This window comes from Pangasianodon hypophthalmus, chromosome 13 (genome assembly GCF_027358585.1).
Source record: "Pangasianodon hypophthalmus isolate fPanHyp1 chromosome 13, fPanHyp1.pri, whole genome shotgun sequence".
NCBI classification, from domain to species: domain Eukaryota; kingdom Metazoa; phylum Chordata; class Actinopteri; order Siluriformes; family Pangasiidae; genus Pangasianodon; species Pangasianodon hypophthalmus.
The window spans coordinates 17,490,244-17,505,766 of record NC_069722.1 but is presented as its reverse complement, the minus strand read 5'-3'; the positions used below and the strand labels follow the sequence as shown (position 1 = coordinate 17,505,766).

Genomic DNA, 15,523 nt, shown 5'->3' with positions numbered 1-15,523 from the left:
CTACGTATGTTATGTTAGAATAAAGAACTTCAAATGCGTTGAATTTATGACTAGGTTTTTGTGTGACGGCTAGATTATCATTATAAATGACGCCTCCTCCTTTGCCAGTTAGACGGGGCTGATGTATGTAACTGTACCTGGGAGGACTAGCTTCATTTAATGCTACAAACTCGTTTGGTTTAATCCACGTTTCTGTTAAACACAGTACATCAAACTCCTGATCAGTAATGGTTTCATTAACAATAAGCGCTTTAGACGTAAGAGATCTAATATTCAACAGTCCTAGCTTCAGATCAACGGTGCTGGCTATGCATTCGGTATGGTTTAATTTTATGTTAATTAGATTACTAAAACAAACTGTCTGAGTATGTCTATAATTTTGTTTAGCTCAGGGAACAGACACAGTCTCAATACGGTGGAACCTAAGTGACGACTCAGTGCAGCTAGCAGACGGTCGGTTTAGCCTGCTTGTCTGCTCCCTGGCCTTGGCCCTGGATTGTCACCGATTAACTAGGCCTGTTCTGAGACTATGTGCTATGCTGCAAGAAATGAGAGCAGCACCTTCCCGAGTGGGATGGACACCGTCCCGCCCTAACAGGCCAGCCTTGCCCTCAAAGTTAGTCCAATTATCTATAAAGCCCACATTGTTTTCGGAGCACCACCTGGACATCCAGCAGTTCAGCGACCATAACCTGCTGTAAGCTACATCGCCATGCCGCATTGGGATGGGGCCAGAGCATACTACAGCATCGGACATCGCCTTCGCTAATTTACACACCTCTACCAAGTTAATCTTAGTAACCTCAGACTGATGAAGGCGTATATCATTAGCTCCTACATGAATAACTATCTTTGAGAACCTGTGCTTGCCTAAGACCCTAAGATTACCTGCTATGTCCGGCGCCCTGGCTCCCGGTATACACCTAACTAAAGCTGCTGGTGCCCCTAAAGGCCTAGCTAATTTCACGTGCCGCAAGATAGAGTTACCTATAACCAGAGCTCTTTCAGGTTTCTCAGCGGGTGCTTCACTGAGGAGAGCAAACCTGTTGGACACGTGAAGCGGAGAGGAGTGGTGCTCCTGTGGGCGAGCCTTAGCGTTAGCTTTGGCTTTGCGATTATGCCGCCGAGTCGTCACCCATTCGCCCCGCTGTGAGGGCTCTAATGCCGGAGTTGGGGGATTACTAACTCCGCCTAAGGCATCCAGACTTTCCCCTACAGAAACTACGCTGCTCTCACTCTCACTAACCCTCTCTAGAGACTGGATGCGCACCTCTAATGCAGCAGTCTTCTCCGTCAGAGAGCTAACTAACATGCATTTATCACAAATAAAGTTAATACTAACGACGGAGGAAGAGTGACTAAACATCCTGCACTCAACACACTGAACAAGCTGAATGTTAGACATGTTGTTTAACGCACCTTAGTCGAAGATTTGTTGATATTATTGTAGACGGCGTGGATCCGGTGTGAATGGCCTCCGCTCGCTGTCTTGACAAAATACAAAAGCGCACTTCGAGAGAAAAAAAAAAAAGAAAATACGGTAGAAGAGAACGTGAAAAATACAACAGATGAAAACGATAGCGCGATATTATTGATTTAAAAAAAGAAAGAAACAGTATAGTTAATATATAGACCATCAGGATGGATCAGGCAAGTGTGGAGAGCAGAAGGAGTCAGGATTGGTATCTCAGGAGTAGCATGAAAACAGATTATTCGGTATGCACTTGTCCTGTAATGATTTAAGAAAATGTCAAGTCAAGTGGAGTTTGTCATTTCAGCCATATACAGCCAGTTAGTACATAGTGAAATGAACTGTGCATTGCAAGCAGGGACTTCAGCAAGACTAGTTATGATACCATAACTAAAAGGGAGAGCCAGAAGGTAACACAGACATGAGGGCACCCTGACACATAAAGCGGCCAGCCACTCCACTGTCACTGTCAACCTGAGTGAATGTGTGAGAGTAGGGGGCGACAATATCCAAACAACTCAGTTTACCAAAATACTGTATGCCCATGAACCCTCCAGATCTGTGACTTTACCTAAGAAGAAAACTATTAACAAAGGCCTGGAGTAAACAAATATGTTTTCAGCCTAGACTTAAACACTAAGTCTCTGTGTCCCAAACACTAATTGGAAGGCTGTTCCATAACTGTGGGGCTATGTAAGAGAAAGCTCTGCCCCTGCTGTAGACTTCATTATTCAAGGTTCCAACAAAGAGCTTGCACCTTTTGATCGAAGTAGGTGTGGCAGATCATAAAGGACCAGAAGTTCCCTCAGGTACCATTTGTGTGTGAGACCATTCAGTGCTTTCAAGGTCAGTAGTAGTATTTTTTTTTTAATTTCCTAAAAAATAACACAAAGTGATTATACACATAAAAATAGTAATAATTCTAGTAAAAATAATAATAGAAAACTGCTATAAAAAGTGACAGTAAAACAATCACAAAACCCACATTTTCAGTTGAACTTTACTTTTTATTTAAGCAGAAATAAATACTTTTTATTAAAACGGAAAGAAGCAGAATACTAATAAATAAAGATTGTGAATTACTTTAGGCCATAGTTCTTTTAATTAATTTAACTTGACTTGCGAGCAAAGTCTGGATACACTGGATATAAAAATTCTACACACCCTTGTTAGACACCACTGCAGGTTTTTGTGATGTAAAAAAAAAAAAATGAAACCAAGATAAATCATGTCAGAAACTTTTCTACCTTTATTGTGAAATTGCAACCTATAAATTAAAATGAAAAACAAAAAGAATCATTTTAGGGGAAAAAAGAAAAATAACAAATATACAATAACCTGCCTGCATAAGTGTGCACACTCCTAAACTAATACTTATTCAACGGCATTCAATCTTTTTGGGTAAGTGTCAGTCAGTTTGGCACAGCTTTATTTAGCAATATTTTGCCATTCTTCCTTGCAAAAAAATTCTAACTATGTCAAATTGGCTGGGCATCTCCTGCGCCCGGCCCTCTTGAGGTCACTCCACAGATTAACGATTTGATTTAGATCTGATCTCTGGCTGGGCCATTCCAAAACGTTGAACTTGTTTTGGTGAAGCCATTCCTTTGTTAATTTGGAGGTGTGCTTCAGGCCGTTGTCATGCTGAAATGTGAAATTCCTCTTCATGTTCTTTGTTGTACATCGGCAAAACAAAATGTGCGTTATGTACGAGAATTATTGAACATATGAGTGCAATCAGAAGACAAGATCATACATCTACTATTTTTCAACATTTTGAATTAGCTAAACATTCCTTTTCAGATTTCAAGTTCCTGGGCATTGAGAGGGTTCCTCCTCATAGGAGAAGGGGGGATCGAGACAAGAAATTATTGCAAAGAGAGGGTTTTGGGATCTTTCAGCTTAACTCTTTAACCCCTAATGGCTTGAATGAAGAGATGGATTTTTCATGTCTTCTTTGATTTTTTTTTTTTTTTTTTGTGTGTGTATTGTGGTGTGGTCTTTATAACTTTGTGGTGTGGTTTTATGTTTTTGTGATGTATCTACATTTTCTGGAACTGGGCTCTGCGACTTTAGCAGTTCCTCTTGATTAAGCTCAGCTGGTCTCAATCTTCAATTATGTGTCGATAAAAGGGATGAACCTTTGTTCGCTAGGTGAGCACTGAAGAAAGCTGGGCCGAAATGTTTGCTCACTGGTCTGTTTTATTCCCTGATCTTTGCACTTTTTACACTATGGAAGTTTAAAGCAATAAATATATATTTTGATAAGACCACAGTGGTCTGGTCTCGTTCAGTGTGTGGACAGCCTGTGCCTTGGATTTTGAATTTCTTCTTGCTTCACACACATGAGGACATATTTATCTAATTTGAGCACAACTGTCCTTCTACTTTACATCACAAAACCCTGCCATTTTAATAAGAGTGTGTAGATCCACTGTAGATGGTAGAGAACGAGAGGAAAAGAAGCGTGTGTGTCTGTGTTCCATACTCGTAGAACTAAAGTGCTCTGTTTCTCCACGCACTTGCCTTGTTGCTACACGATCACAAATAACCTTTCCAGTTCATGGTAATGTGCACTCTTTTTAAAGTACCACACTTTTTAGAAGAAGAAGGAACCTCGATTTGTCACATATACTGTACATTACAGTACAGTGAAATTGTTTTCTTTGTATATCCCAGCTTGTTAGGAAGCTGGGGTCAGAATGCTGGGTTAGCCATGATATGGTACCCCTGGAGCAGAGAGGGTTAAGGGCCTTACTCAAAGGCCCAACAGTGGCAGCTTGGCAGTGCTGGGGCTTGAACCCGTGACCTTCTGATTAGTAACCAAGGGCCTTAACCATTGATGCTGCTCTGTGCATTCAGGTTAGATGCCCCCTCGCACTTTTTTACAGATACTGGTTAAATGCCATAACTGGAGCTTTGAGAACCAATGTGCACAGCTGTTTGTTTGTTTGTTTATTTATTTATTTATTGCATTTTTCATGTTCACATAACCTATTCTACTTAAGACTATAGGATGAGTTTTGTATGGACTAGGCATTATATTTGCCTAGAGCAAAAGAGATTTTGTCGTCACTGGTGGCTGTGATTACGGCAAGTTGGCTTATATTTAATGTTTCAAGTAATTAGCTAACTAATTCTGTATGTGACCACGAATTGCCCTTAGTGAGTGGAAATGTAACAAGATTTTCATAAGTAGTCATTAACTTTAAATTTTATTGAGTTATAAATTCTTTGGTTAGGACTATACATTACTTTTCCCCTTGAACTATAATTTTGTAATGCTTCAGTTTTTCATAATTACTGCTATTTTGGTTTCTAATTTATCCTTGTATTTCTAATGCTTTCTCGTTTTCTTGCACAGATTTTCCGCACTTCACCATGCTGCTCTAACAGGGACAACAGACCTGCTTTCTCTGTTATTGGAAGCGCATGCCACTGTGGACATCAGAGACAGCAATGGTTAGACATTTACATTACATAAGTGCTTTACATTTTCTATCAATAAATACATCCTGATACTAGGTCACAGACTAAGAGTACTATCAGTCTAAAAAACTCTGCTGGGGTGGTAATATTGTATAGAAAACACACCGACAGCACAGGAATTTTTTTTAAATACAGTGCTAATTTAAGTAGTTCCTGAAGAGATAGGTTTTTAGTCATCATTTGAAGACAGCCAATGACTCTGCTGTTCGGACTTCTAGAGAAAGTTCATTCCACCACCTAGGTGCCAGAACAGAGAAAAGCCTTGATGCATGCCTTCCTTGTACCCTGAGAGATGGTGGGACCAGTTGAGCAGTAGGATCAGAGGATCAGAGGAAGCGTGGTGTAGTGTGAGGTGTGATAAGTGCTTTAAGGTAGGTGGGTGCTCTTCCATTTTTCACTTTCTAGACAAGCATTAGTGTTTTAAATCTGATGCAGGCAGCTACAGGAAGCCAGTGGAAGTGGTGTGGGAGAACGTAGAAGGGTTGAAAACTAGTTGTGCAGCTGCATTCTGGATCAGTGGCCAAATGCCACTCAGACAGACCATCCAGGAGCGAGCTGCAGTAGTCCAGTTTCGAAATAACAAGGGAATTAACAAGCACCTGAGTGGGCTATGTGGATAGAAATGGACAAATCTTTCTGATGCTGTAAAGAAGAAATTGGCATGAGCATGTCAGATTAGTAATATGAGAGGAGAAGGACAGCTGATTGTCAATGTTTACCCCAAGGTTGCATGCAGTGACAGAAGGTGAGATCTGAGAGTTGTCCAGAGAGATCAGAAGATCCTGACGTGAGGATGCATCACCTGGGATGAACTGCAGTTCAGTTTTACTGAGATTAAGTTTCAGCTGATGAGCTGGCATTAATGGCATGTCTTCAAGACTTGCTGAGATCCGAGCAGAAACATGAGTTTATGAGGGAGGAAGGAGGAAGGGAGGAAAGGAGAGGATAAGTTGAGTGTCATCTGCATAGCAGTGGTATGAAACCCATGTGAGGATATGACTTCACCAAGAGATTGAGTATAGAGGGAGAACAGAAGAGGAACAAGTACTGAGCCTTGTGGGACACCAGTGGAGAGTCTTCATGGAGCAGATGTGGATTCCCTTCATATCACCTAAAAAGACTGACCCTCCAGGTAGGAAGTAAACCATTGCAAAGCTGTGCCATGAATTCGAAGACTCATAAGGATGGACAAGAGTGTCTCAGGGTTGACCACATTTGATTGTAGACAGTGCTTTTGAGGATTGAGATGTCTTGAATGCAATTACATGGTACATGACCAGATCTTATTAATGATAGTTGGATAGATAAATTAATGAGTTATTAATAATAGTAGTGATGAAGGGGACAAGGTCTTGTGAGATAGTCTGGAACATTGTGGAAGGGATTGGATTCAGCTAGCAGGTGGTAGACAATATGACTTGCAGGATATGTTCAGTTTATAGAGAAAAATGTCTTAGCCAAAGAGAGGGGAAATCCTGAATGTGTAGTGTAGGAATCAGGGTAGGAGTGAAAGTCTGGCAGATTTTTTTCATTCCCTGTCTACTCCCTTAACAGCTGTGTATTCCCATGTGATTTTAGTGCTCATGTGTGACTGTAGAGTGCAAAAGTTTGAAATACCCTTGGGACAAAATGAAAGCACCAGAGAAATTTTATACCAACATTTAATGAGTAAGATTGGTTTACAGATTGATTTGGGTTAAATAGTGCACATTCAGATGTTAATAGTGAGGAAAATGTACTTCCGTTCAATCCCGCACCCTCACTCCAGGTAGATCAATAGAATTGTCTTGGTGTTAAGCTCTGGCTTAGCTGACGCATTTATGATTTTTTTTATACCTTGCTATGGCAATACAGGAGAAACCTGAAAATTTAATTTACAAACCAACAAACCAGCATTCAGACCAAAAGAATAAAATTCACACAGCATAAAATCCGATTTATAAATGGGAAAGGACGGGGTGTGAGAGAGGCGTGTGCTTCTGGTAGTGGTATGTCATCTTTATGTGCATGAATTTTGACTTGTGAATCTGCTTAGCTGAAGCATTTATGATTTTTTTTACACCTTGCTATGGTAATACGGGAGACACCTGAAATTTAAATAAATAAACAAACAAAAAACAAATAAATAAATAATCCAGCATTCAGACCAAACAAGAATAAAATTCACAAAGCATAAAATCCAGTTTATAAATGGGAAAGGACAGGGGATGTGAGAGAGGCATGTGCTTCTGGTAGTGGTATGTCATCTTTATGTAGATGAATTTTGACTTGTGAATTTCCAAACATTGTTTATGTGAACTAATAGAAAACGAGAAGTTAGAACTTCAGTGTGTTTGGTCAGTAAGAAAATGGAGCAAGGAAAATACTGTGGTGAAAATCCAGTATGACAGTGGGTTAAACACCTGCCAGAGCATATTGTTGATAATGTGAAAGTTAGTTTGCAAAAAGTCAAAAAAGTCTGGATTTGAATGGAGGAAGTTGAAACCAGTTAACTGTATGCAAAAAGGTAGGATTTTTTTAATTTATTTATTTATTTTTGCACTTCTTCAGGTTATAAAAAAAAATTGAATTGCAGGGTGGCTTGTGCCGTGTGCTGGAATTTAATATTATCTTTCAGATGTAGGCTACGTATTTTATTTTATTTTACTTCATTGTAAAGTGATTAATTTGTGTTCCAATTTGGGCAGACAAGTTGATTTACTTTGATTTTTCCTTTCATGTCACTAAAGACCTTTATTAGTTCCTCTGATCCTCTACAAAGTAAGTAAATTAATCAACATTAAGTCTCTTTCACTACAGTTGTAGATGTTTTTATTTTTATTATCATTATTATTATTATTATATCCAGGATCTGACATGAACTGGACTGCAGATCAGACATACAGTGGTTTCGGAAAGTATTCAGACCCCTTCACTATTTGAAATATTCACTATACTTAAGTGTATTATAGATTTAATTTTAAAAGGATTAAAGGTGCTCTTTTTCTGCTAATATAAACATGTTTTTAGATATGTTTGCAAATTAATTAAAATTCAAAAACTGAAATATCTCATTTGGATACATATTCAGACCCTTGGATGAAGCATGGAAAGGACATGATGTTAAATGACACTGAATTTTTAAAAATTCACTAACAAACAGGAGAGTACAACTCTCTGTGAAACAAAGTAGAGGTTTAAGGATGCACAACAAATTTTGCACCCCTGCCCCGGTGAACAATTTATACAAAAAATTATATATTAAGTACATTAATAAATTCATGTGTCACAGTCAAGGTCTGCGAGCCAAATATAGCCCACTGCTTCACTTCCTTCGACCTGTGTGAACCTGTAAAAATAATGTGGAAATGGTTGCATTTATTTACTACTCACACTATCCTATTTCTAACCAGCTGGTTGCCAATAAAAAAGGAATGCATTAATTAAAGAAAAAAACTTTAATATAATAGTAAAATAACTGTTATGTAATAGTGCATATACTTAAATATTTTCTGTTAGCTCTTTTTTTATCCTAGAAATGTCCTTATTTCAGTGCTTGGTGTTAATTAATTGAATATGTTTGTAAAAATTGTAATAAATTAAAAAATTAATAACCTTACATCACAGCCCTTAGGGGTCTCACAAAACACCACTGACACCATTGGCTTAGCTGTATATGGAAAAAATAAATTTAAATAAATAAATCACATATACGTGTCAACAAGATAGTACTGAGCTATAGGAAGATTATCTCACTGTCCTTGTTAATGGTTGTGCAGAAATTTAAAGTGAAATAAAATCATGATTGTAAAAGATGCCCATTGGACATTTTGACTGCACCCTCAATTAAGACAGGCTAAATCCATCTCCGCACCACATTACCAAATGTCTTTTGCCCACACAAGCTTCCCTTTCTTGAAAGATGATGATAATAGGCATAGCAATATTATATCTGCAATTACAGGGAACGTCCCCTGATTTTTCCTAGATGCGGGGCCCTAGAAACTATTGTTTATGCCTGGAACTACATATTTAAACGAGCCAAGCAACACACCACAAAAGCACACTGCATGTTACCTGGTATGCATAATATTTCACGGCACAAAACACTTCAACAGGCACCACTCTAAGCACTTCTAATGGCCCACGGCATGAACAGCATCAGTAACAGATGCCACCAAAGTCCTACAGAAACCTGAAGTGATAAATGCTCACTTTGAAGGTGAAATAATGTTATTAACTTCACGCAGAGGCTTTCATTTTGGGGCCCCATGACTCCTCGGACCCCTGTGCCTGTGCCTGGTAGGCCTGTTCAATATTCTAGCCTTGGTCAAGATGTAGATCTGGACAAAGGTTTAATACCATTTCTAAAGCTTTGAATGTGCCTAGGTTCACAGTGGACTCCATCATTATGAAATAGTCCTGGTGTTTTCAACTAGCCTCATGGCCAAAACGGGCTAGACAGGCCAGGTCAGATAGATGAAAAACAACTCAATGGCCACTCTAATGGAGCTTCAGATATGCTTTGCGGAGATGTGAGAAACTGCGGGCTGAATTCCAACATTATTGCTACATAGCAAAAACCAGCTAACTACCATCAACTCGTAATACCATCTCTAAGGTGAAGCATGTTGGTGGCAGCATCATGCTTTTGGTGAACAAAGTGTCTAAATACTTGATTTCTATTTTTTGTTTTTTAATAAATTTGCAAAAATTTCTAAAAAACTTTTCACTTTATTTTCACACACACTGTATACTTATGAGAATTTTTTTAAAGTTAACAATTGTTAGTAAGCTTATAGACTCAGCTGGTTGCTTATAAATCCAAACATTTCAGAATATTACAGTTAAATATCAGTTCAGCCAATACATGTTTTTTCATTTATGCACCCAGCTGCCTCATCTACCAAAATATTGGAGGGTTTTTGTGATAGAATTAGAATTCATCTACTTGGCAAGATCTTGTTGGCAGTTTTGTGACCTCTGCAGTTCAATAGTCAGTGTTTTTCCTCGTCCTAATAATAAAAAAATAAGTTTAAAGCAGTATAATTAATATAGACAGTAGTCTAAATAACTACAGTGGATATAAAAAGTCTACACACCCCTGTTAAAATGGCAGGTTTTTGTGATGTAAAAAAATGAAACCAAGATAAATAAATCATGTGAGAACTTTTTCCACCCTCAATGTGATATTGCAACATATAAAAATTAAGTGAAAAACAATCACAAACGTTTTAATAAAAATAGTAAAAATAAAAAACTTACAATAATCTGGTTGCATAAGTGTGCACACCCCTAAACTAATACATTGTTGAAGCACTTTTGATTATATTACACCACTCAGTCTTTTTGGCTAAGAGTCTATCAGCGTGGCACAACTTGACTTGGCAATATTTTCTCACTCATTCATGCAAAAACATTCTAGAGCCATCAAATTGTAACGGCATCTCCTTTGCACAGCCTGCTTCAGGTCACCCCACAGATTTTTAGTTGGATTCAGGTGTGGGCTCTGGCTAGGCCATTCAGAAACATTGATCTTCTTTTGGTTAAGCCATTCCTTTGTTGATCTAGGTGTATGCATTGGAATATTGTCATGCTAAAAGGCGAAATTCCTTTTCATCTTAAGCTTACTAGAAGACACCTGAAGATTTTGCACTAAAATCAACTGGTATTTGTAGCTATTCATGATTCCCTCCACGTTGATAAAAGCCCCAGTTCTGGGTGAAGAAAGCAGCCCTAAAGCATGATGCTGCCACCATGAGTCACCGTGTGTCTGGTGTTGTGCTTTTTTTTTGCGCCAAACATACCTTTTGGAATTGTGGAGTTATTATACCTTTGGAATTGGTCTCATCAGACCATAACACATTTTGCCACATAGTTTGGGATGATTTAGTTTTGCTTGGATGTTTTTTTGTGAGAAAGGGCTTCCGTCCAGCCACCCTACCCCATAGCCCAGACATGTGAAGAATATGAGAGATTGTTGTCACATGCAGAGAGTAATCAGCACTTGTCAGGTATTCCTGCAGCTCCTTTAATGTTGCTGTAGGTCTCTTGGCAGCCTCCCTGTTAAGTTTTTGTCTTGTTCTTTTACAGATTTTGGAGGGACGTCCTGTTCTTGGTGACGTCCCTCACTGTGGTGCTCCATTTTCTGCACTTGTTGATGATGGCCTTCACGGTGTTCCATGGTACAGCTAATGTTTTGGAAATTTTTGTACCTCTCTCCTGATCAATACCTTTTGACAGCGGGACCCTGTACAGGCCTTGTAAGGTCTGTGTAGACCATGGCATCAGAAGTCAGATGAAACCAAGTAGATGTGAAGAAAATCCTACAGAAACAGCTGGTCTTTATTTGGGGTCAGATGAAACCAAGTAGATGTGAAGAAAATCCTACAGAAACAGCTGGTCTTTATTTGGGGTTAATAAGAATAATGACAGCTGTATGATAATTACTTTTGAACTTGAGACTGAATGTGATCGGTTCATTCTGAACACATCCACATCCCCACTTATAAAAGGGTATGCACGCTTATGCAACTAAGGTATTGTAAGTTTTTTATTTTTCCTATTTGTCCCTAAAAAGTTTCTGATTGTTTTTCATGTAATTTTTATATGTTGTAATTTCACATTGAGGGTGGAAAAAGTTCTTACATGATTTATCTTGGTTTCATTTTTTTACATCACAAAAACCTGCCATTTTGACAGGGGTGTGTAGACTTTATATCGACTGTAGTACCATGGACGCAAGCCCGAGCAATAATGATGCCTGTCACAAAGCCGTGAGCTGGCACAAATACCTCCTTCTTCAAAATGAATAAACTGTAGCCATTTCCTTCTTAACCAACTTGCTGAATAAAATGCACGCGTTCGAACAGCCAAAGACATACTTACAACTCATGCTTGCTGATATCACTTCTCATGCTCAACAACAGCAACATCAGCAAGGTGATTTTTGTAATGTTGGGGAGGGACACTTCACATTCTATGGAGCATTTGATTGAACAGAAAATCTGAAGAGATGCTGAAGTGCAGAATGATGTCATCAAAATTGCTGATCCGTATTGCTGGTAGAGAGAGACTGTAAATTTTGAATGCATATATCTTCTAAATGTGAATTTTGTAATTGTTTTGGAGCACACTAGCTTCTAGATAATCTTAAGGCTAACGTATTCATAATAAAAGCCACAAAATTTCAAATTTGATTTCATGGGGACTTTAACGAGAGTACAAGAGGAAGTAATAATTTACATCTCTGGCATTTAGTATATTCATGTGAAATCACCAGAGGCCTCCTGACTGACCATTTCTGGAAATAATGAGTTCTTTTGTGCTTTGGGGCAAATTTGGCCCTCTATGTCTTCTCACTAAAGCACATCAATGGACAACAATGGACAGCATTACAGAGATACATAAATTCAGGATATAAATTTTAAATTGATAAATTTATCCCTAAATTTATCCTTAATGAGCAAGCCAGAGGCGACAGTGGCAAGGAAAAACTCCCTGAGATGATATGAGAAAGGAAGCTTGAGAGGAACCAGATTCAAAAGGGAACCCATCCTCATCTGGTTGACACCTGATAGTGCAATTATAAATAATTCCTTTCTGTAACTGAGTACTATATGGTCAAAAAGTGCAAGCAGGAAATTCATTACAGTTTTAACATTAAGTCTGTTTTGTTGAAGTTATCAGCTGTTCACTGATGGTGACTTGAGTGCAGATCTGTTCATGGCAATTGCAGTCCTAAAGCTATCATAGCATTTGCAGTCCAAAGCCATCTTCATGGTTTCTAAGTGGTACTATCCATAGTAATCTCATGTGTCTTTAGGCTGTCCATATGGGGCCATCCGCAGCAGTAAGTGATTTCCAAGTGATGAGAACTCTAACTAGAAGTAGGGCATCAGGCTTGATCAGGCAGGTCTGGAGAGCAGAAGGGGTCAAGATCTCTGGTATCACAGGAGTAGCATGTGTAGCTCGGCAGAGAGAGAGAGATAGAGAGAGGTACAGACAGACAGACAGTGACAGTGGGACCCTGTACAGGCTTTGTAAGCTCTTTGCAGACCATGGCTTCAGAAGAAGAAGATGAAGAAATGAAGAAGATGTGAAGAAAATCCTACAGAAACAGCTGGTCTTAATTACTGGTCTTTTTTTACTTTTGAGCATGAGATTAAATGTGATTGGTTCTTTCTGAACACAGCCATATCCCCAATTATAAAAGGGTGTGCACACTTACGCAACCAGGTTATTGTAAGTTTTTTATTTTTCCTATTGTTCCCTAAAATGTTTCTGATTGTTTTTCACAAATTTTTTTATGCGTTGTAATTTCACATTGAGGGTGGGAAAAAAGGGTGTTATTTTTGCTTATAACTTCTGTATAAATTTTTCTAAGTGATATCTCTAGATTCAGTGAGGTATACCAAGTTGAATGATACTCAAATTCAGTATGTCGGCCATTTTGGGCATCGGCAATTTTGAATTGTGTATTAAGATGCTGTATTTTACAAGCGCATTTGAGTATCATTACTAAACTTGGTCATCGTCCCCATGTCCTGTAGGTAATCAAAAAGTTTGGGGGCAAAAAAATATAACTTTTTTAAAAAAATACTAGTAACTTTTCATTCCTTTAGCTTATTGTCAGGGAACCAGTAGATTCTGTGGATCATGCGGAAAATAGTGACACCAAATGTGCCTTGGTCAGCAAAAAAAATTTCCGCCATTGTAAATTTTTTGGAAAGCATACTTTTGTGAACTTTTCCTAGACCGTTCATCGGAATTTCACCAAATTTTGCTCAGATCATCTTCAGACAATGAAGACCAAAAGTTATTAAAAGACTTTTGATAGACCAAACCATTCACGTATAACAATTCAATGAATAAAATGGCAAGCACATCAAAATGATATATAGATGAAATAGTCTTTGGATGGCTGTAACAGGATCATTTAAAAATATAGGCATGAAAAGTGTAAGTGTAAAAGTATAAAGCCTATAATTCCTAAATGAAACCTTAGAACTTAAATTAGATAAGCACATGCATCTTACGATTCTAAAGAAGCATGCAAAATTCTATAGAGATGGGGCAATAGGTGGTACTATAACAGTTATAAATGTAAAAAAAAAAAAAAAAAAGCTGTATTTCTATGGTAAATTATTTGAAATTGCTGAAAATGGTCTTGTTTCATCTCCAATTTAAGTGGTTACATGCTTGCTAAATAATACATAATATCTTTTTTACACATGCACTTGAAGTTCTTAAATGCCAATAATTGCTGCTCGCAGCTGTTTACTTATAACTTCTGTACAATTTGTCCTAAAATTCCTAAAATGGTACTGGTATACATAGTATTTTTTTACACATGCATGTAAAGTTTTTGAATTGCAAGAACCCCAATAATTGCTGCTCGCAGCAATATTTGATGCATCTATTTTATAAATATATGTATTTTTACTTATATTTAAGTTTACTAGAATAGCCCTGCTGTTTTTTGTCCTGCAGGAATGCGTCCGCTGCATTATGCTGCATGGCAGGGGAAAACTGATTCTGTGCTCATGTTGCTCAGAGCAGGAGCTTCTGTGAATGGAGCCTCACAGGATGGCCAGATTCCTCTACACCTTGCTGCTCAGTATGGACATTATGATGTGGTGAGTTTAAAGAACCTAAATGTTTAAAGCATCCTCCCATCCATTCATATATCCATTCCTTCTCCCTTGGAGCATTGACTGTGAATTGCTATCTGGATTTGCTATCGCTAGCTTATTTTGTTAGCTTACATTTTGTCCAAGATAGCTGGGGCTCTTTCCTATTTTTCCTGCCAGTTCTAAGACACTGCCATGTCCTGATCTGCTCAGACAACATGATGACAGTCAGGTCACCTGTGGCTAGCTTCACTGGGTCTATTCACCTTCCTTTTCACGATGGAGTGGCAGACGTGCTATCCAGACCGTGCAAGACATTCAAGAAAGTGGTATCTGCACTCAGAGTTGGTGCAGCAGATCTGGGAAAGGTTCCCCCAGGCACAAGTTGCTGCGTCTTTTGCTGATCCTGCCCATGTTGCACAGAATTCAGCAGTAACACCACAGAGTCCTGCTTGTGGCTCCAAGGTGGCCAGGAAAGTGCTAGTTCTTGGCACTGGCACTGACATGGCACTTTCCCAACGAGCTGATTTACTGTCGCAGATGAAAGGAGACGTGGCATCCCCAGTAGTGGCCATCTTGGCTCATCACCCAACCCAGGTCATGCCTAAGGTCATGTCACCCAGGTGTGTGAAAGGAGGTGATTAACCTTGCAGCATTCTACAAGGGTCAGCGATCAGAATGTTTGTTTTTGTGTCCAGTATACTCCTTACGGTGTTATCTGGACCACATGGAAGCCATTCTGTCATCAAGCCAGCTATTCATCCATCACAGTGCAATGGCATGGGGTGCTCCCCTGTCTAAACAATGAGTGGCCGACTGGGAGGTTAGCAAGGAGTATTTTATCCTCATGGCCACTACTGAGGGGTGTTCTATTCCAGGAAATCACAACAGCTGCATTGCACCTGGCAACATGCATTTTTTTGCGATTTTATAAGGTCAACATTGCCCCCAA

At 38.8% G+C, this 15,523-nt stretch overlaps 1 protein-coding gene across 22 annotated transcripts in view; it reads left to right on the top strand.

Moving 5' to 3' along the window:
• Positions 1–15,523, top strand: part of LOC113528038 (caskin-2) — a 128,487-nt gene that overhangs the window by 56,455 nt on the left and 56,509 nt on the right. For 19 of the 22 annotated variants that reach the window (XM_053239183.1, XM_053239184.1, XM_053239180.1 and 16 more), the window contains 2 exons: positions 4,836–4,933; positions 14,432–14,577. In XM_053239183.1, the coding sequence (XP_053095158.1) occupies positions 14,434–14,577 (144 nt within the window). In that variant the 5' untranslated portion in view covers positions 4,836–4,933; positions 14,432–14,433. Of the gene's footprint in view, positions 1–4,835; positions 4,934–5,178; positions 5,332–14,431; positions 14,578–15,523 lie in introns of all 22 variants that reach the window. The other 3 variants (XM_053239187.1, XM_053239185.1, XM_053239186.1) reach the window with 2 other exon arrangements.